The 21378-nt window shown below is 40.3% G+C and overlaps 3 protein-coding genes across 6 annotated transcripts; 2 read left to right on the top strand and 1 right to left on the bottom strand.

Annotated features, from left to right (window-relative positions):
• Window positions 1-410: 410 nt before the first annotated feature.
• On the bottom strand, window positions 411-5398 carry cfap210 (cilia and flagella associated protein 210). Of its 4 annotated transcripts, none has more exons than XM_044018560.1 (9): window positions 5093-5398; window positions 3710-3906; window positions 3450-3623; window positions 3165-3370; window positions 2811-2967; window positions 2240-2379; window positions 1961-2153; window positions 1697-1861; window positions 411-1416 (listed from the first exon to the last, which is right to left on the bottom strand). In XM_044018560.1, the coding sequence occupies exons 1-9, from the start codon at window positions 5154-5156 to the stop codon at window positions 1063-1065; spliced, it is 1650 nt and encodes a 549-aa protein (XP_043874495.1). In that variant the 5' UTR covers window positions 5157-5398; the 3' UTR covers window positions 411-1062. The 4 variants fall into 4 exon arrangements, with proteins under 4 accessions (XP_043874495.1, XP_043874491.1, XP_043874497.1 ...); XM_044018556.1 differs by having other exon boundaries at window positions 3710-3909; XM_044018562.1 differs by lacking the exon at window positions 5093-5398 and adding an exon at window positions 4297-4527.
• A 55-nt stretch (window positions 5399-5453) lies between these two features.
• Window positions 5454-13077, top strand: phgdh (phosphoglycerate dehydrogenase). The gene is made up of 12 exons (XM_044018573.1): window positions 5454-5668; window positions 8249-8400; window positions 8491-8556; window positions 8637-8691; window positions 8883-8981; window positions 9067-9199; window positions 9313-9461; window positions 10302-10454; window positions 10826-10964; window positions 11357-11484; window positions 11595-11820; window positions 12729-13077. The coding sequence occupies exons 1-12, from the start codon at window positions 5531-5533 to the stop codon at window positions 12881-12883; spliced, it is 1593 nt and encodes a 530-aa protein (XP_043874508.1). The 5' UTR covers window positions 5454-5530; the 3' UTR covers window positions 12884-13077.
• Window positions 13078-15904: 2827 nt separating this feature from the next.
• klhl23 (kelch-like family member 23) lies at window positions 15905-21233 on the top strand. The gene is made up of 4 exons (XM_044019631.1): window positions 15905-16074; window positions 17605-18837; window positions 20306-20458; window positions 20539-21233. Exons 1-4 carry the CDS (start codon window positions 16068-16070, stop codon window positions 20847-20849), a joined length of 1704 nt encoding a protein of 567 aa, XP_043875566.1. The 5' UTR covers window positions 15905-16067; the 3' UTR covers window positions 20850-21233.
• The last annotated feature ends 145 nt before the right edge of the window (window positions 21234-21378 follow it).

Consider the following 21378-nt stretch of genomic DNA (forward strand, 5'->3'; position numbering starts at 1 on the left):
TCCTTCCACCCATAAAATATTCTTGCATCCATCTCCTGTAATTGTTAATAGATGATAAAGTTAAAAACATGATTATTATTATTTTGCAACTAAGAATATATCCACACTGTTTAATGAAATTGCCTGAACAAAAGTGCCCTAACTGGGCACTTTTTTGCCCTGAGGCAACGAACAAAAAAACAGTTTTAGAATACAAATAATGCCAAAATAAGTGTCGAAATGATCAAATATTCTCCTTTACATACACATTATTATTTTAAGTTACTGCTAATTTAAACATGTTAAAAAGTGATATTCAACTTACCAATTTGGAGCAATGTAGACACTGCAGCTCCACTTCCTGAAATGGCTGTCCGTCCCACAGATACATGATCACGTGCACTTCAAAGCCAATTATAATTGGACACAAATTGGATATTTAAATAGAATGTTGCCCTTTAATAAATTAAAAGGACTCACTCCTTTTATGTGGTTCGTGTGTGTCTAAGAAACTTAAGACTCAGACGAAACATTCATGTAAAGATTCACAAACATGTTATAATAGTCAATAGAGAGTCTGTTACAAAATGATTGGATCCTTCAAAACGTTCTATTGAATTATCTAGTATTCTATAATATCATCATTCAGTGGCAACAGTATCTGTATTTCACATACATTAGCTTATAACATCTGCTGTCTTTAAATGAAAGCTTAATATCATTGACTATGAGCCCATGTGATGTGAGAGCTGTATCACAACAAGAGCCATGGAGGAATGAACACTTATCTTTAAAAAACAAAAAGAGGAAAGATTATTAAATGAAGCGCCAGCTGTTAAATGATAAATTAAAAACACTCAAGCAAAGACTGATGAGTATTTTACAGTTCTGTCAGCCCCTAATGTTTTCTGAATAGCCCGAGATCTACAGTCATAAATGAAAACCTTTGAAAACAATAAAAGGATTACAGTGTTGTACAAGTAGATTTTGGGGGGCCTTTGTATGCCATTTAATCAGCAGACCTAACACTATGGGAAAAGTAGCAACATGTTCAAAGATGAAGTGAAACACTGCATGGCACCATCACCATATAAACCCGAGTCTCTTCTTTGCATCCTGGATATCTTCTACTTCATTGAGTGTTTTGATGTTCTGAGTAACATTAGAGACATATTTTGGCATCTGAGCACCACTACGGTCCTGAACAAGGTAGCTGGGCCTGAATCCACTAAACACAGGACCAGGCCCTCCTCCTATCCCTTCCCTTGCAGCTTTGCAAAGTGGAATGATGTTCCTCTGAGCGTCTGCTGCTGCGCTGATGATGTGCCGTGAATACTGTTGAAACTGGTTCTCTTCTTCAGCCACAAGGTCTCTGTTCTTCTCCTCAAAGACATGTTCTTCCTTTATGAGCTGATGTTGCTTGGAAATCCTTGCAGTCTGTAAAAAAAAAAAAACTACTATTAAGGTAATACTTAACCTTACAGTCCAGAAACAATATGGAAATAAGTTATATTAAGGTATTTCAATACTCTGGTAAATAAAATGGATTAGATGTATTTGATACACAAGGATAGATGACTTTTAATTTAATTATCTGGTAATTATCTATTTGATTTACACTTGTAGTCTATAGAAATTCTTGTTACTGAGCTTTATTAATATTATAACAGGGCATTGCTATATCTAACAGGGTATCTAACAATAACTGGGACACTACCATTTGTGTGATATTGAAGTCTTGTAGTTTTCTTAGATCTTCTCTCATCTGCTGCGACTTCAGTTTTTGTTTCTCAGAAAATACTGTGTCAGCCTCTTTTATGGCCTGGAGCATGTCTCTGGCGTTTTGTTGCACCTCCTTGTCCCTCTGCTCCTTTTCCTCTTTCTTAAAAAGAAGCAAAAAAAAACCCAATCAAGCATGAGTCCACAAATGTATTCTTAAAAGTTTCAGTGCTGTTGATGGTAGCAGCAGAACTTGTGTTACCATCAGTTGTCTGTGCCCAGTGATTGACTTCAACATTTGGGCCTTCTTCCTCTCCTCCTCCCTCCGCTGTTGCTCCTGTTTCGCCTCCTGTTCAGCGACAGCCTGAGCGATCCTCTGCTCTTCACTGACAGCCTGTTCTCGCTGCGTGTCTGTTAGTTTGTCTATGATCCTCTGTCTGTGCTTCTGCGCCTCTCTGGGGGGGAAAAGTAAATCACAGATAACACTGTCTAACATGATGGGACAGGAACAGGACGCATATGGATAATACACAGGTCTCACCTGAACAACTCTGTTTCTTTGTCTTTCCTCAACTTGATCATTTTTTCTTTAGCAGTAAGGAAAAGTTTCCTCTGCGCCTCTTCAGCCTCCTGTTTTTGTGTGTCCGCTGCTCTGATGAGGTTTCTATTGGTGACATGTTCCTGTATAGTGACACGTGTGTTAGAAAATACACGTTTGAATGTTACCTTTGTTGCTTAGTGACTAGTTGAATAGTGATTCTGAAATGGGGGAGGGGGCTTTACCACATTCATCCATTTAAATTGTCCTGATATTAAAACATATATATGTATATATACACTGTATAGGGTTTACTGAGAATGGTGTGAACAAGAGAAAATATCCACTCCTGCTACTTTATTAGGTGCCTTATGTAATAAATTGGCATGTGAGTGTGTAGGCTTCCATATTTACTCAGTGTACAGTGAATAGTATTTGAATTTTCATTTTATAATTTGAAATAGCTTGTATGTTACTCTCTAATCAAATAATTAATAGTGAAATGATTCCAGGACAAATACGTGAGCAGGTTTTTGGCCGCGAAAACATTGAGAATGTCAGGTTTAGACGCTACCAGGTGAGTATGCATTAGGTTTCTCTTCTGCTCTGCTTGTTTTTCTTCCTCCATTTGTTGCTCCCACTGATAGAGTGTTTGTAGGCGTTGAATTCCCTCTCCATCCTTCTTGCTTTCCATCTTCTGTTGCTCTCTGGCCGACTCATTTTCCTTGATCCTTAAGAAAGGAAATCAGATTCCGGCGTGAAACAACATATTGTTACTCAAGCCTTCGCCTCAGGTTTTACCCTATCGGGAATAATGAGACTTCCCTTTTGTAGCATCACTCCACTCACTGAATGCATGCCATCATGCAGTTTTACCATAAAATATACACATTAAACTGTTCAAAGCAGCATCTAGTGAGAGACTCACTGATTTTTCAGGTCCTCTGCAACAGCCTTTCTCTCACGTTTCTTCTCAAGGGCTTTCTCCTTCTCTTTCCTCAGAGCTTCATCCTCTCTGGTCTTAACCATATGCATGAACTCTTTTTCGACATCTTTAGAAGCACTCTTTGTTGCTTTCTTCAGTTCGAGCTGTGCTTCTCTCTCCTTCAACACCTCCGTCAGCAACAGTGCACTCTGTCAACATGGCAAGGAAAAAAGCAATTATTGCAAAGCCATATTGAAAATGAAAACTGCAATGTTGAAGGATACTAACATGTAATCCTCTGACTCTGTCAGTTTGATAATACAGCTGAGTCTTGGCCTTTTCAATGGCCTCTTTGCGCTGTTGCTGCAGGTATTTGGCCTCTTCGATGTCAACCTGTTTCCGTTTCTCCTCCTCAATCTGCTCACGGATCTTCTTTGCTTCCAGCTTCTTCTGCCTCTGACCCTTTGTGTAATAATATTAGCGGAAACACTAAGTCAAACCTTTGTTGTATTGCAGAATAAAGTACACCCTGGAAACAGACAACTTACAGCGATGGTGTTGGACCATTTTTTCACCACCTCTTTTGATTGTATGTGCATGGCTTCTCTCTGCTTCACTGCCTCCCTCAAACTCTCCTTGTCTTTATTAACCTGGTTCAATTCATCCTGAATCCTCAGCCATTCAGCCTTGGTTAACACCTTGACTTGTCGGAGATCAGGAACCTGGAGGATCCTGCTAGATTCCTCTGCTGAAGAGGGACAGAATTATTATTATGTATCTTTATAATATATCACTTTGTATATTATCCAGGTAGATACATGTCATGTGCATTGTCTTTTAATTTGCATTTACATAGAGTGTATCATCCACATCCTCGACCCCCAAAATGATAGTATCTTTTATGACATGGTAGCAATAAAGCAGCATTACATCAGCATTATATTTTAAAACAAACAACTTTTTATGAAACACCTGTCAAAGCTCATGTGATACACTGAAGGAATCACACACAATTGATTATTAAGCAAAAAAAGTGAATCAACGCTTTCTGAAGTTACTCTGACATTTCTCTGTATTTGAGAAGGCACTCCCGTTGATCTCATCATTGAAATGACAAAAACACTTAAACTCTCACCACTTTTACTGGATCCTCTGCGTCGGCCGTGCTGAACCACCGATGTCATTTCTAACATTATTGATCAAACAGCTGATCAGCGAAGTTTAGTGTATCTTACACACACACAGAGAGAGCTGTGTGAGTTTGTTGTGCAGTATCTAGGCAACTGTTGGACCAACTGTTGTTTTTTTCTGATTGACGACAGGTGGCGCTGTTTGCACTGTCTGTGGCTCCAGAGGAGTCGTGTTGAATCTAGTGTCTTTGAACTTCCCATGTGGAACTTTTGATATTATTTGAAACATGGAGGATTTGATATATATATAGTTAGATCTATCTATCTATTTATATATATAGATAGATCTAACTATATACATATATATATACATAAATAGATAGATAGATAGAATAGAATAGATAGATACCTTACAACTGTTACAATGTGAAAGAGAAAAATCAAGTCAAATCCATTTTATGCACAGACAGAGGGGCAAAAAGGACAGTTTAATTTGGATTCATGTGACCAAACTGTGTGTCACTAAGTGTGTTAATCCAGTGACATGCCAAGAGATTTGCAGTTTTAGGTTTGTGAGTTGAATTGTGTTTCTGTTCTTATTCTGGAGTCAGAAAAAGTCCTTTGACAAGTCTGTTGCATCTGGTCAAATAGATTCTGATTATGCACAGGAACAAACTGCATGTTACATCCAAATGAGACTGATTCTGAGTGAATACTTTCATAAGAGGTCAGTCATGTGCAGCCTAACAAGTCAGATGATAAACATTGTCACTTGAATTAAGAATGAAAAAACAGTCTGACCTGAAGTGTTCATTGGAACTGTGTATACACTGTGAATAGTTGTTGGTCTTTGTATGCTGGACATGTGAAGGACCTTTCTTTCTTTCTTTCATTCTTTCTTTCTTTCTTTCGTTCATGGTCTGTGCAGGCTGCAAGGCACAGAACTGCAGATTTCCACGAGGTGTTTCGTTTTGGCGAATGTAAAAAAAATGTCTTTGTGTCTTTCTTTTCTTCTCTTTATCAGTAACGTGGCCTGCAAGATGTAAGGCACTATTGGTTATGTCAGAGCAGCCGACGCTCGGTGGGTGGGGTTTCCGTAGAAGGGGCGGTCCTTAAATCCACGCTAACCATTCAAAGAGGGAATCAAACTTCCCGTCTTCATCACGCTGATCACGGCATCACACATCCAGCACAAGTCAGTCCACATCCACCAGCTCCACAGCACCGACAAAGACCAAGATGGCCCCGATCTCGATCAGAACCGTGCTAATCAGTGAAAGTGTTGACCCTCGCTGCAGAGCCATTCTGGAGGAAAATGGCATCCGAGTCACGGAAAAGCAGAACATGAAGAAGGATGAATTGATCGCAGAGTTAAAGGTAAAGTCTCTCTTTCTCTCCCTGTGCTGCATCCATTCATGTCGTTTCTCTACACTCCTGCGCTACATGCAGACGTTTCTTTAAATCATGTTTTCATGTGAAGAAAAGAGTTGTTAGTTTGTCTTACTCTCGTGAGTTTTCAGTTGCAGCCTTCCTCTGAAAGTCACTTTAAAAAGCTCAAACGGGATCCTGCAGATTATGTCTCGTGCACACTGATGTGTGATCCAGCCATCTATTATTTATTAGCATTTATTTTCATCCGGTTTTGCTGTCGAGGTGAGAACGGCCACCTTAGCCCCGCCCCTCTGTAAGCTGATGCAACTCATCCTTGATTTTGCCTGTTCTCCCAACATCCTCGCATGCTGCAATCACAGGCACATATTGGCTTTATTGCACATGCTCGACTTATCCCACTGCAAACAAATGGGATTGCTCTTATGATAAGCAAATGGATCGCAGAGTTTTGCTGTAGCTGCACATTTACTGGAGCAAATGTGTCATGTGGGCCACTTTTAACCACCAATCTCCAATGGTTTGCACCAAAAATATCGCAGCGGTCAATCTAGAGTCTCTTGGGACCAGTGTAATGGTGTAACAAAGTACAAACACTCTGTTACTGTGATTATGTACACAATTCACATATCTGTACTTTACCTTATTTATATTTCTAGCAAATTTTACTCCAGTATAAATTATAAATTATGTACCTTTACCCCACTACATTTCCTCTAACTGTCTTTGTTACTCATTACTACTAAATAAAATCCAAAGAAGAAGAGTTGGTTATGGTCTGTCATTTATATAGTGCGTTTCTAGTCTTGATGAGCTGCTTTAAGTTACAGTTTTGCCATTCACACCCTTCAAGATGGGTTGAAGTGTCAGTGAAGTTGCAGACAATTGACCCTACCACTGAGCCACCATGGCTCAATCCTAACTAACTCCTCACTTTTTTAGTACTTTTACTAATAAAACAAAAAAAAATACAAAAAGTACATTTTATATCATGAAATTACTTATTTGATACTTAAGTACAGTAAATGTCACATACTTTGAGACTTTTTCTCGTAATATTATAAAAAAGTGACTCCAACTTCTACCAAAGTCATTTTCTGGTGAGATACTTTTACTCAAGTATCCCTTTTAGGTACTTATACAAGACTGCAAGTAGTACACTCACTCATCTTCTACCGCTTTATCCTCCACATGAGGGTCGCTGAGGGTCGCTGAGGGTCGCGGGTGGAGGGGCTGGTGCCAATCCCAGCTGACATTGGGGGGGGAGGACACCTGTCCATCACAGGGCCAAGTATCCCTTTTTAGGTACTTTATACAAGACTGCTTGTGACCTGAGGCAAATATGTATAGGGGCCCCCTACGAGCAGCGTCCATCACCCTTATATAATAAATAATCACTTACAGAAAATGTGAAATGTGAAAAAAAGTGTACATAAGTATCTTCAAAATAAGAATGTAATCATTAAAACTTGCAATTTAAGTTTTCAATTCTCTTATAGGATGACATTTACAGCATAATACAAAGATAGTTTTCAGTTACATATAAGCACAAAGCCTACTCGACACATAGTGGAAAGTACAATACAATACACACACCACTTGCACATAATGACTTCCATCAATGCACCTTAGTCATGTGTCATTAATTGGAATAAATGTATGAAAACAAACAAGAACAGGCTTTTTGTGAGCAGACACTCACACTTTTAGGGCTTCATGTGGATATTTACAAAGAGGTCAGTGTGTTCCTCAGTGAACAGTGGCAGGATGACAGCATTTATGTCACAAGAACTATAAAAGACCTGATTGGACTTGGACAGAATTTATGAATTTTACTTCTTGCTTCATGATTCTGTATTAGGGTTATTTCTCACCCACACAGATCGCAGTCTAACTGCTTCAGCAGCAGTACAATAGTTTTTTGTTTTCACTACTTTAATGCTTCACTTCCACTTGCTTTTCTGTCTCAAACTAATCCCATCAGACTCTCCCTGACACTCCTTTTCTTTTCATGCAGACTTGATGCAGGTGTTGAGTATGTTCCTGAGTGGACAATTGACGGTTTCACAGCTATTAATTTCCGAAAGCATGCACAGACAATTCAAGTACCAGTCAATTACCATCATGTGGGCTTCATAATAAATGTAGCCAATTCAAGTATTAGAATATTTCATATTTTGGACATTCTCTAGAACAGTGTTTCCAAAATCCTTTATGTTGGGACCCACTTTTTTGAGAACCAATTCACAATATAATATAATCCCATCAGACTCACATGAGGCACATTTGCAAAGGTTTCTGACTTTTACTACTACTTGTGAAACATTATTCTGGATCCCGATGAATGAATAACAACGTTAACTTATGCATGTCATTTTAAAAAAATAAATCCAAAAGTAAAAGGCTGTATGAAAATTCTGCATTCGTCTCAACTGTCTCTGGGAAAGTGTAGAAAACAAACAAATAATAATAAGACAGTAAATGTTTGGATAGGTGAAGACACACCCATGATGAGATTAAATACAGATATTTATATACAGTCAACAATGTTTCTTTCTTACATCCTAGGACTATGACGGTCTTGTGGTCAGATCTGCCACCAAGGTAACAGCCGATGTCATCAATGCTGCTGATAATCTCAAAATCATTGGGCGAGCCGGAACTGGTGTGGACAACGTGGATGTGGATGCTGCCACCAAAAAGGGTATTATTGTGATGAAGTAAGTCTCCAGTGGATTATTCAACCTTTATTTTCGCGTTGCAATTTCAATATACTGTGCTGTCCATTAACGGTCGACTGTTTCCTGCAGCACACCGAGTGGTAACACGCTCAGCGCTGCGGAGCTCACGTGTGCCCTGCTGATGAGCCTGTCGAGGCAAGTCGAGACCTGTGGTCAAGTGCTTTTGTCTTTTTGTATATATGTACAATCGCGTTAACCTAATGGTCTGTTTTCAGAAATGTGCCTCAAGCCGTGATGTCAATGAAACAAGGAAACTGGGATCGCAAAAAGGTGAGGAGATCTCTCTTTGGCCACCACACTGTATGACAGACTGTGTTTTGCAGTCGCCGCACAGAAAGCAATTTACTGTCGCATCGTTGACTCCATTGTCCGTCCGAGCAGCACTAATCACATGCGACAGTTGGATCTGCGTCATTTTGGATGTGGTAAAGTGGGTCATCGCTCTGCTTCCATTTCTACAGTTCATGGGTTCGGAGCTGTATGGCAAAGTGCTGGGAATAGTTGGACTTGGAAGAATAGGAAAAGAAGTCGCCTCAAGAATGCAGTCATTTGGTATGAAGGTAAGTAAAGAGGTTACATATTGACCTGGCTGTGTTGTATTAAAATCAGGCAAACATGTTAAGAAAAATACTTTTTTCTTGTCAGACGATTGGCTATGATCCAATCACTCCAGTTGAAGTGTCAGCCAGCTGGGGGGTGGAGCAGATGTCTCTGGATCAACTTTGGCCCCAGTGCGATTACATCACTGTCCACACTCCACTCATGCCCTCCACTGTCGGTGAGTTCTGCCCACTGAGCAGCCACATAAATAGAGTCTCTACACACCATGTCACATCCATGCAGTGCACTGTACATGTGAGTTATGGTTTCGGTTGTGTTTTTGTGTCCAAGGTCTTCTCAATGATGAGACATTTGCAAAATGCAAGAAAGGAGTGAAGGTTGTGAACTGCGCACGAGGCGGCATCATCGATGAGGCCGCTCTGCTCAGAGCTGTGGAGTCTGGACAGTGTGGAGGAGCAGGCCTTGACGTCTTTGTTGAGGCAAGATCACAATGTTATGTTGTTTACCCTTAGAACACGGAGCATTTATGCTGCTTTTTACTATGTTTAAATGTATATACATAGGCTATAGGAATGTGCAATATAGAGTGTTTTCTATCCCTTTTGTCAGCACAACCAAGGAAATCTGATGGAAAAATGGAAACAAACACACCTGAACACTGAGATTTGTGAATTTTGCTTCCCGTCGCAGACACAAAAGCAGAGATCACGCTGTTTTCAAAGCTGGAAATTGCGAAAAAATTGATGCTGAAACTGTACACGCGAACAAATATATTGTAAGAGAAAAAACAAACCGTAAATAACAACTTTCTAGACGGATTTTCATGTCAAGGCATGCTATTCCACAAAGTCTCTCAGAAGTCAGTCTGATATTATTGTTTTCTTTAGTGAAATCCATAAAGAGCAAATAAAGCAAATGTTGAGATTCACTTCTTCATACAAAAAAGCGGCTAACTGTGGAGAGAAGAATTAAAGAGTCTTATGGATTTTAGACGCATCTACAATTTGGCTCGGGGATGCACCAGAGCCGTAATTGGTATAACTTCACCCGTTCACTCGTGAGTAACACCCGTACCTGCTCCCGCTTGATGCCAAATCACACTGTTACTTTATTTAAAATTCCTGAAGATGAGGAAATGAAGTGGAGAAGAACCGAAACAAAAGCAGACGTCAGCTCTCACAGCTGATGTCTTCCTGCTGGGGGACAAAGTCCGATGAAATATTTGTCTCACTTTACTCAGACCTTGCTGTTTATACAACTCAAACTGTGTCCTGTAGTTAGTTGGAGGTGTAACAGTTTACGTCTTATTTTGGCTACAGGAGCCCCCTAAGGACCGCAACCTGGTGGACCATCCCAATGTCATCAGCTGTCCTCACCTGGGAGCCAGTACTAAAGAGGCCCAGGCTCGCTGTGGGCAGGACATTGCCCTGCAGATAGTAGACATGGTGAAGGGCAAGAGCCTGGTTGGAGCAGTAAGTTCTGCACTGTGCTCTTACATCTTTTAAAAACCAATGACTTCTCAGACCTTCCATTTTGTTGTTGTAGCACATATTAAAGAAACATTTTAACGCTTTTCTATTGCTCTTTCATATGAGACATAAAGGCCGACTAGTCCACACCCAAATCATAAAATCTTTACATACAATTTTATAATTAAAACACGCAGTCATTCTGTCAAATGTAAATACAAGGTGATGACTTTTGGGTTCGATCTCTGGCTCCACTAGTCTACATGCAGGTGTTGGATATAGTACTTGAAACACCTGCTTTCAGCATTGAGGATCAACCTTATTTAATGAACGCGCTCCTGATTTTAGATGTCTTTTTTTTTTCTTTCTTGTAGGTAAATGCAAATGTTTTGGCCAGCACATTCTCCCAGGAATCTCACCAACTGATTAAACTTGGAGAGGCTATCGGAGCTGTGCTGCAGTCTTGCACTGCTTCTCAGACGCCACTCAGCCAGGTTCATGTTATCAATCAAGGTGAAACTACAGGTCTAACCAGTTTGGATGGATGATTGTGACTGTGTAGCAATTAGGGGGGAAAGTTGCAACCAACTGAATACCTTTTGTCCTGTGCTCCTCATCCATGTGTTTTTATAAGCAACTATGGTGGCCTTCAGGGAGCTTAAAAAAGTGTCCACTCTGGGCTACTGTACAGACATGGCAGACTCTGTGGAGGAGAACTAGCTCCCGGTCATAAAGAGCTCATTCTAGGAATACAAAAAAAAGAAAAGCAAAAATCATAATACTGTAGAAGTTCTCCCTCTAGTGGTGTGAAAGAGACACTGTATTTTATCCAGGTTGAAAGTTTTTAAAAGGCATTTTAATTTTCAGTACTGGCACGTAATCACTTACTCTTTGCTACACACCAGGTGATTGCATGAAGTCCTCCACTGGCTACATGACGTCAGCAGTACTGGTTGGACTGCTGAATCATGGATCTGGCTGCTCCTCGAACCTCATCAATGTCCTGAGCCTCGCCAAAGAGTCTGGAATCATGGTACATCCTCACCTCACTGTGACACATGACAACACACACACAAAAAAAATGTATGTCTTTCCAGAGACATGTATGTCTTTCCCTCTCATGCATGTGCACTGACCCCTCAGGTGAATCAGACCCACTGTGCCTCTGATGGTGCTGCTGCTGAGAATGTGTGCAAGGTGGAGATTGTGGCTAACGGCTGCAGCTATAAAGCCAACGGTTCAGTCCAATGTGGTGTTCCCATCCTGCTGGAGCTGAGTGGCAGCGTGTTCAGACAGCCGGTTGCTCTCACTGGGAATCTGCTGTTCTTCAAAGCTTCTGCAAGTCCTCAGCTCCTGTCCTCGGTGGCTGGTGAGAAACTTTATATTTGTGCAGGAACCCTGATTTATTAAAGCAGCGCTATACAGCTTAAAACAACTTTTATTCCCATTTCCTCTGTCCTTGCACTATGAAAGGTTTTTTGTTCTGTTCTAGAATGAATCTGCATCCATATCAATACATCTAATCAGGAAGTTGATTCTCTCCCGCAGCTGTTTGCTTAGTTTCAGAGAGTACTACTTACATGAAACTGTTTCATCATTTCCAAGCAGTGGCTGTTCCTGGTCTTTGAAATACAGTATACAGAGTTTTCAAATGAAAATAGAACCACCAGCATTTTTTTATAGCAGAATTTGTGCGTTTTAAATGAAAACAGAGTTGTATGAATGTAGCCTAAGGTTGATGAGAAGTAGAAGCAGAACTTGATAAAAGTCCACCTTTCAGAATCGGGTCCATCAGTTTCAAGAGTGATGCTGAGCCGATGTCGGTTTAAAAACTGCTCATCCAGATTTATATTATTAAGCTGGAAGCAGGCTCCGCCTCTGACTCACTCTACTCTTATGAAAGCTGTGTGTGTGTGTTCTGCACAAGTTAATATATTATTTATATGTTTAACTCTGAAAAACCCAATAGACCTTAGGGTGTTAGATTATGGTCACAGCTACTTTTTTTTCCTGTCAAGAATGTTTTTCATAGAAAAGTATCAAACCCATCATTTATTTAATATAAAGTCTAATAAAAGTGGCTCATTCAGGTACAAAATGGTTGGAGAATTGGGGAATATGAAATGCTTTGCTGTTTTTTGACTTAAAGCTTTACATTTAAATAAAAGATGCAACTGAGTTATGATCTTCCATGGCTAAATAACAGTGTTGGTTGAGGCTTTTTTGTTTTGCAGTAAATTCACACTCATTTAGTCTCTTCCATTGTTCTTTGTTTAGGACTCCTGGCCACAGCGGGAGTGGAGATTGAGTCTTTCAGTGGTCCCTCAGACCGCACTGGTGATCTGTGGTATTGTGTTGGGGTGTCCTCTCCCCTGCCAGACCTTGGTGCATTGAAGTCTTTGGTGAAGGAGGCTGCACAGCTTACACTTTAAATGTCAGCAACAGACTTTGCACAGTGCCGAGTGTCTGGAAATCCTAACATGGTCAAAAGTATCTAATATAATTGATCTGTCTTGGTCTACATGTTTACAGATAACAATTTGTTTAGAGGTTTTTGATAACATTCCAATACTAACACGGTTTACAATTTCAGAGCCGAGATGTAAAATAAAATACTTGAAAAAGACTTTGGGAGAATGTTTTTTTTTTTTTTTCTTACACTGATTATACAGAGAACATTTATATTGGTTCTGTGACCCAGTGCAACCTACACGACCACTGTGAACACAAACACACCCTCTGACCCTCTGAGATGATCAGAAATGCTGATCTTGACTTTTTAAAACATTTAATTGGTGCTTAAGTCTGAACACCAGCATGCATGAAATGCATCGTTCCTCTAAAACAAGCTGAAAGGATCACGATGTACAAGAATAATGGTACATCAGAGGTCCAGAGTGTAAGAAGGAATGACATATTACATTGAGACAGCAAATCCCCTGCCCACCCATCACATTCTCAAGCATGTTGGGGAACTACGGTAGCATTTGCATACCAGAAGAATGTGTTTAGCTACAACTTCAAAATGTGAAATGCACGCTCTGGCTGCTGTAAAAAAAAAACAGCGGTGCAAGACGGCGAACTCCATAAACCAATGCTCTTTCCAAAAGTATATATTAAAAGGCATTTTCCAAGGCTCATGTGTTTTTGTTTTTGTTTTTTGATGTGATTTTACACTTCTACAAACATACCAATGGGTACTCGATTCAATATCTGCCAATGAACTAACTAAACGTTAAACACTGAAGTCCTGCGTTAGAAATCTTTCTTTTATTTTTCTTACAGCATTAAGCAAATCTAGTGATATGAGAGAGATCTGGACTTCTACCCGTCTTTTAGGCTTTGGCTTCGTTGGGAGACAGTGACCGATCACCAGGCATTGTGAGAGAGAGGGCTGTTAACAAATGCTCTGCATACAAATTTCCTCAGTGGAAAGACCACCACCCACTGATGGGTCTAAGCTGCAGAGAAACTTTAAAAAAGTAAAGAGTCTAAAGAGTCAATGCAATAAAATGTGTCAATATTAGTGGGGATGGAAAGATCCCCTCACATAATATGTCACGTATGAATCAACTGTGTTTGTGCATCTGATTTGAGTCATTCTACTTCTGGATGATTCCGGGTTTGCTTTAAATTGTTTGCTTTAAGTTGTTTCTCTGGTCTCTATCTTACTAACTTAAAATATCAGGTGTCAAAGAAATTGCATGTGAAGCACTGAAAGTCCTGCAGCTGCAATCGAAAGGATCAAACAGTAGCACCTGACCCTCCATGGAGATTGATATATTATTCTAGCTGAATAACATTAGTTAAACTGATGCATCAGTCATGCATTTTGTCGTTTGCTGTTGAACATCACATCAAGTCTCATATCTCAGACAAAGGCATTGAACCTTTGTCTGAACATTGACTATGAACAGACTTAAATTGCGGTGAGGTAAAGTTACATTTCCACCTTGTGGTAAAGCGCAGTTCAACTAACCACAGTGTGGTTTTCTAAAGGTGAACCTTACGTTTCCACTGTGTGACATGACTGATGACTGTGATCATACCAGTGTGACACAATGAAAACATAAAAAAAAAACATAAATCCTGAATCCCCTCTTGTATTTGTGTGTTCTTTGTTTGTCCCCATTCTACTCCCATAATTATGCAGACGTGAATATTCTCTAATGACCCATCAGTGGACTGTGTCCAGCTCCATCCTTCAGCTGCCCGACTGTCCAGGGGGAAAAGTTGTACATTATGGATCACTTTGTTGGTAAATCAGAACTCAAACAAACATACCAAAATTGAATCAACTGTACAACTTGTACTCTTGTCTTTGCAGCAAGAACACCTGGGTTCATGACCCGGTCAGATCTAGGGCCTTTCTGCATGAAGTTTGCATGTTCTCCCAGTGTGTGCATAGGTTTTCTCCAGGTTCTCCAGTTTTTTCCACACCGTCCAAAAACATGCAGATTTGGAGATTAGGCAGATTGGACACTCTACATTGACTGTAGGTGTGAGTGTGAGAGTGAATGGTTGTTGGACTCTATATGCGGCCCTGTGATGTACTGGTAACCTGTCCAGGGTGCACCCCGCCCGCTAAAAGTATTTTACCAGAAACTTTGACTGACTTTGGTAGAAGATCAAGTCACTTTTTATAATATTACTTAAGTAAAAGTCTTAACGTATATGACGTTGACGGTAGCTCAGTGGTAGGGCAAGATGTGGGTTCAAAGCAGTGAATGGGTGAATGGCAAAACTGTAGTGTAAAGAAGCTCATCAAGACGAGAAAAGTGCTATAGACCATTACTAAGTCTTCTTCTAATTTTATTTGGTAGTAATGAGTAACAAAGATAGTTAGAGGAAATTTAGTGGAGTAAAAGTACACAATTTATTTAGGAAATGTAAAAGTTGCAAGAAATATGTGAATTAAGTAATGGAGTATTTGAGCTTTGTTGGGGTGACAAGCCAATAAAGGCAGGGAAGTGTTGGATTAATAATGATCACTATGTTTAATGTTTGTATTTGTAAAAGTCATCATCTGTAAATGTTGTACAGCTGGTGGATTATGAGGAAGTGAAGGTGGCCCTGTGGTGCAGCAGAAGTGAATACTGTGCACTGTGCCATTAATCCCGGTCAGGATTAGTGAAAGCCTTGGTCACACTGGAACTGGGTTCAAAATGCCATGGCAACCACAAGGATCTAGGAGGAAACGTGTGGAGTAAGCAGTGCACTGGGCTACAAGACGATACTCATTTGTATAAGATTTGAATTCGAGAATCGACGCTTCATTACCCGTTTAATACACACAATGCGACGTCCGTGAACGCATCACTAGACTGTGGATGGAGGTTATTTTTACGTTCAAAGGGAGAGTAACGGTGCTGGGTGATTCCTCTCCATGCTTTTTTTTTAATGAAGGACGAGTGTGTCGTAGGAGGAGGAGGTGGAGGAGGAGGAGGAGGAGGTGTGTAGGGGGGGCTGGCCGCTGCACACAAATACCAAAATAGGATCTGAGCTGCCAGCGACCGTCCTGCAGCAGCTAAATTGAGGGTCGTTTGTTTTTGTAAGAGACGAGGACACACAGGCGAGTGTCCGTGTGGAACAGCACCTATTATCCATGGCTACGAGATGAGAGGTAAGTCCATTTGAACCTAGTCTGAATGTAGGGGGTAAATAAAGCGACAATTACACCGCAGTGACATTGTAATTAATTATGAATGGGAATGAAACACCCATGTTTTACTTTTTGTCAGTCCTTTCTATGGAGAGCGTGTGTGGATCACTGACATTAAAGATCCTACTTAAAGGTGCAGTAGGGGGGATATTTGTGAGGTTATTGATCAGAATTACAGCGTTGTGTAAATGAAGTGATTGCAGGGAGAAACAAACCCCTGCATCTCCTCAGTGTCATTGGTAGGAAATCTGGCCCCTGATGAGAGATTATGACCAGTCACAAGGCAGTTCAGAGAGAGCAGTCATGTGTTTATTTAAGGACAATGCATATTAATAAACATTACAATGTAAATATGCCAGGTTATAGCTTGAGGCTAATTTCCACCTGTGGTCCCTTGGCAGATTGATGTTATGAAAGGATAAAAATGAAAATACATTCAGGCAAACAAAAACATAAAGACGTGAGAGTTCACAAAAATACAAAAGTTACATAAAGGAGGAAATACATGTACATACATACTCTTATACATATACAGTACATACATACACATTTAAAAACAGCTGTTCATAAAGTGCCAGTGACATCGGATGATAGTGCTAATGTTAAAGACAGGTCAAATATGTTATAGAAAATATAAAAGCGTATTGTTCCATAATTGCTCGAGTGTACACAGGGTTAGTGCCTTCAATTAATGCACTCTGGTGGAAATGCACATAAACCTAATGCTCTCTTATTGGCTGTTCTATGACGTTGTCTGTGCGCACAGGTCCCTTCAGTGGACACGACAACCTACCCTGCAAACAAAACTAAAATAACAAAGGGTTCCAAAGAGAGTCGCACAATAAGAAACGTGCTAATATCAACAGAGAGCTTCAGCCGCCTCTGGTCATGTTTGAATGACCGTGTCTGTACTTTTGTCAGCCAGTAGAATACAGAGCGTGATTGGATTATTGATTAAAGGTGCAGTTGGCAGGATATTTTTTGATCAATAATTCTATTAAAGCATAAAGTAAATTAAGTGATTGGAGAGAGAACTGGACTTCTGCAACTGTGTACAAACTTTAATGGGAAGATTTGGCCCCTGACAAGAGATATTGGCCAATCACAAGGCAGATCAGAAGAAAGAGGTCCCTCCAGTAAACAGATTGCTCAGATCGCTGTACTGTATGCTACAAAAAATTGAGAAATGAATGCAACATAACATGTCAGGGAGTTTCAGAGACGGCAGTTGCCTCAAATCGTCTGTCATGTATGAAACAAGTGTGTGTCTGTTGGTGTTCATCTGGTGAGAGGAGCTTGTGGTAGAGAGCCTTGATCCTAAAACATGTAATGACCTGGGGATTAAATTTACATATGGGTTGAGAGGGCTAGTAACTATGCTGGGTGATTTCTCTGAATGTGTATGTTGTTATTCAGGATGTGTGTCAGCAGTAAGGGTGTAATTAATTCAGCATGTTTGTATCACTGACATGTTTACTTGTGTTTCTTCAGACACCATGATGTCACACAAAGAAAGCAACATTTACACATACGACTTCTGTGACGCCGAACATCCAGCCCAGGTCCTCGACACTCTCAGGCATTTCTACATCAGCGGCCTGTTCACTGACATTTCCCTCCAATGCGATGATTCGGGACAGGTGTTCCACTGCCACAAAGCACTGCTGTCGGCTCGCAGCTCCTATTTTAAAGTCATGTTCACAGCTGATATGAGGGAGAAGTCAAACAACAGCATCACATTAACAGGGGTGGACTGTGAGGTGCTGGGTGCTCTGGTGAACTACGTGTACACAGCTCAGCTGTGCATCACCGAGAGCAATGTGCAGAGCCTGCTGGAGGCCGCAGACCTCCTGCAGTTCATCTCCGTCAAGCAGGCCTGTGAGGAGTTTCTCATTCGACTCTTGGATGTGGACAACTGTCTGGGAATCCACGCTTTTGCTCAGCTGCACCTCTGTACCAGACTGGAGAGGGAGGCCCGTAGAATGATGCTGAGCAGGTTCACAGAGCTCGTGCAGCAGGAGGAGTTCATAGAGCTGGACCATCAGAGGATGAGTTTGGTTTTGGCTGGCCAGAACCTCACGGTGCAGAAGGAAGATGTGCTCATAGATGCTGTTGTTAAATGGGTAACCCATGACTTTGATAATCGGGTTCATCATGCTGTAGACTTGCTGCACTCCATCCACCTGGACTTGGATGAGATTTATTTTAAGGCTACTTTGGAGGTGCGCAGGCAATGCTTGCTGCGGAATGAGGACACATTTAAGTCTATAATAAATAAGGCTTTAAGGTCTAAAGGGAAGGAGATGTCCGAGAGTAGAAAAATGTCTTCCAGCATGTATATCATCGGTGGATACTACTGGCACCCTCTTTGTGAGGTCCACATCTGGGATCCAGTCAGTAACACATGGGTGCAAGGAAAGGATATGCCCGACCATGCAAGAGAGAGTTACAGCATTAGTTCACTTGGAGCAAATATATATGTGACTGGAGGTTACAGAACAAACACAGTTGAGGCCCTGGATACTGTTTCGATTTATAACTGTGACTATGATGAATGGACTGAAGGCTGCTCCATGCTAACAGCGAGGTACTACCATTGTTCTGTGGCTTTGCACGGCTGTATTTACGCCATCGGAGGCTACAGAGGAGGAGCCCCAGAGCGAGAGACTGAGTTTTATGACCCTTTGAAAAAGAGATGGTTTCCTGTGGCCAAAATGATCCAAGGTAGGAATAAAAGGGGGGAAAAGAGAATGAATTAATGGTGAGATATAATCTCCATCACAATATGCTTTACGTCTGGAGCTTTCGGTAATTTTGCATAATCAATAAATGGAGGTTCCACTGGTACAGACTGTAATTGTAGAGGTTTGTGTTCCAACTTTTGAACTGAACTGTATAATTGAATCTTACGGTAAAAGGGCCTTTGAATCTTATAAACTGTGGTTCAAAGTGCATTCTTAGCCTGTCAATCTCCCAATGAAGATTATGCTACATGACTAAAAGCTGGACCTGCTGAATGAATGGAATCTTAATACCCTTTATATTTCCAATGAGCATGTTTAAGTATATCCATACCCTCCATTAATAACATTATCATTTAAATAGAATATTCTTAACACAATGGCCACTTCTGAGCAGCATAGTCATAGGCCCTTGATCAGTAGAGAGGTTTGCTCAATTGTCAAGTAGCAGGTTCAATCCATTGATATTCCTGAATCCCCAGTTAAACATCAAGTACAGAAGCTTTTCCTTTTCAACAGAGGTGAAAAGAGTACTGAAATATTCTATACAAATAAAAGTACCACTATTTTGATCAAATGTTTACGTACGTACAAGCAAAAGTACTGGTCTGAAAATGTACTCAAGTTAAAGTCAATAAGTAGCTTGTTTATTATGTACTTCTTTAACAAGGTTGGGGTTCTTATTTTTAATTAAAGGCAAACCATAACAAATTAAAGTACTGACAAAATCAAATATGTAAACACATATTGTATCAGTCAAAATGGGTCAAAGCTCACGCAGGGACCTTAATTAGTGCAATTTACCTGTCCTCATCATTCACTGCCAAAGTTTCCAGTACATTATTTATTTATTTATTTTTTTTTTTACTCACTTACAGATGTGATATAAAATGTAGGGTGTACAGTACTACCAAAAAACATACCTAAATAAAAATAAAATGACACATTTTAAAAATAAGTACGCAAAAAACCTACTCCTGCTTTTCAACTTCAAAATCAACACTCGTAAGTATCACATGACCACATGTTGTTTGTAGTAAGGAACCTACAGACAGTTTAGAGGTTTATAGGAGTATCCCTGTGGCTTTCAGTTCATTGTTTTTGATTTTTCAGACTGCTTTTTTTTACTCATCCGTTATTCAAGGGTGGTCTTATCAAATGATTAAAAAAATGAACAAACACTGTAGTTGGAGCAGGGATTTCCCTCATGAGTTTCTGGCAAGCAAAGGTGAGCTATAAGCAGTTAATGTTGAACTACAGGTGACCAGAAATAAATAAATGAAAGAGTTTCTCTGTGTCTGTTCAATGTGTAACTCGTTTGCTAATGAGTTCACTGTTTAATCTTTGAAAGCTGATAATGTGAAAGTGTTTTTTGACACACTGCAGTCAAAAAAAAAAAATTTTATTGGCACAATGTGTTGACGACAACATGACCTCTGGTTTCTTTAAAGGTGTAGGAAACGCCACCGCCTGTGTAGTCGGGGATAAAATCTATGTGAGTGGAGGCCATTATGGGTACAGAGGGAGCTCCACCTGTGAAAAAATCCAGGTGTACAAGCCAGATGTCAATGAGTGGAGTATCATTACAATAAGTCCACATCCAGGTATGAGATAAAGGTAAAGGTAATGCTGTGCAGCAATGGTCTGAAAACCATTTTCTAATTCAATATTTGTCTGTTTTCAGAGTATGGGCTGTGCTCTGTATCTCTCGACAACAAGCTTTATTTGGTGGGTGGACAGACGACGATTGCAGACTGCTACGACACAGAGAGAGACGAGTGGAGACCAATATCAGTGATGAAGGAGAGGAGGATGGAGTGTGGGGCTGTGGTGATAAATGGATGTATTTATGTAACAGGGGGATACTCCTATTCAAAGGGGACTTACTTGCAGAGCATTGAGAAGTATGACCCTGAGCTGGACTCGTGGGAGATTGTGGGGACTCTTCCCAGCCCAACCAGATCCCATGGATGTGTTTGTGTTCACAGTGTTTAATGTCAGGCCTATATCACACATCAGTTATTTTGTGCCAAATTAATGCAAATGTGCACTCTATTCTGTTAGAGTGTGCAGCTGTCAGGTAACTGTCAGGTAAGATGCCAAGCTATAGTGTTTATGCTGGATAAATGTCTTTGGAGAACTATACATTTGCCAAACTTAGCATAAGAACAACTGTGTAACATACACTCAGGGACTACTAATATTTTACTAAACATTTTGGGGTTATTTCTGCCCTTATCAATTGACAGCAAGACAGAAAAGACAAACACCATGATTATGTTTGACTCTCATACCAATGATGCACCAGGACACGTCAAAGCTTATATTCTTTCTGAAGCTCCAGCACCAGACTATTAATAAAATGCAACTGCGATAAGATTCCTGCTTAAGTTTAATAATTATAATACAATTTAGAATGAATATAAGCTTAACCGGCTACTGATAAGGTTTTTGTTTGGTCCCAACACTGTTGCAATGAATTGTTTTATTCACAGAGGGTGTATTATGTACAGTATTTGCAGTA

This window comes from Solea senegalensis, linkage group LG2 (genome assembly GCF_019176455.1).
Source record: "Solea senegalensis isolate Sse05_10M linkage group LG2, IFAPA_SoseM_1, whole genome shotgun sequence".
Classification (NCBI taxonomy): domain Eukaryota; kingdom Metazoa; phylum Chordata; class Actinopteri; order Pleuronectiformes; family Soleidae; genus Solea; species Solea senegalensis.

Bases quoted from the DNA above. Each gene is read 5' to 3' on its own strand.
- cfap210 (XM_044018556.1), bottom strand. From the start codon at position 5,156: ATGTCCAGCATACAAAGACCAACAACTATTCACAGTGTATACACAGTT. The intron at 3,624-3,709 runs GTAAGTTGTCTG...TATTACACAAAG, and splicing joins AATGGTCCAACACCATCGCT to GGTCAGAGGCAGAAGAAGCT. The intron at 2,380-2,810 runs GTAGCGTCTAAA...GTCACTATACAG, and splicing joins ACCTAATGCATACTCACCTG to GAACATGTCACCAATAGAAA.
- phgdh (XM_044018573.1), top strand. From the start codon at position 5,531: ATGGCCCCGATCTCGATCAGAACCGTGCTAATCAGTGAAAGTGTTGAC. The intron at 5,669-8,248 runs GTAAAGTCTCTC...CTTACATCCTAG, and splicing joins AATTGATCGCAGAGTTAAAG to GACTATGACGGTCTTGTGGT. The intron at 9,462-10,301 runs GCAAGATCACAA...TTTTGGCTACAG, and splicing joins GCCTTGACGTCTTTGTTGAG to GAGCCCCCTAAGGACCGCAA.
- klhl23 (XM_044019631.1), top strand. The intron at 18,838-20,305 runs GTAGGAATAAAA...GTTTCTTTAAAG, and splicing joins TGTGGCCAAAATGATCCAAG to GTGTAGGAAACGCCACCGCC. The intron at 20,459-20,538 runs GTATGAGATAAA...GTCTGTTTTCAG, and splicing joins TACAATAAGTCCACATCCAG to AGTATGGGCTGTGCTCTGTA.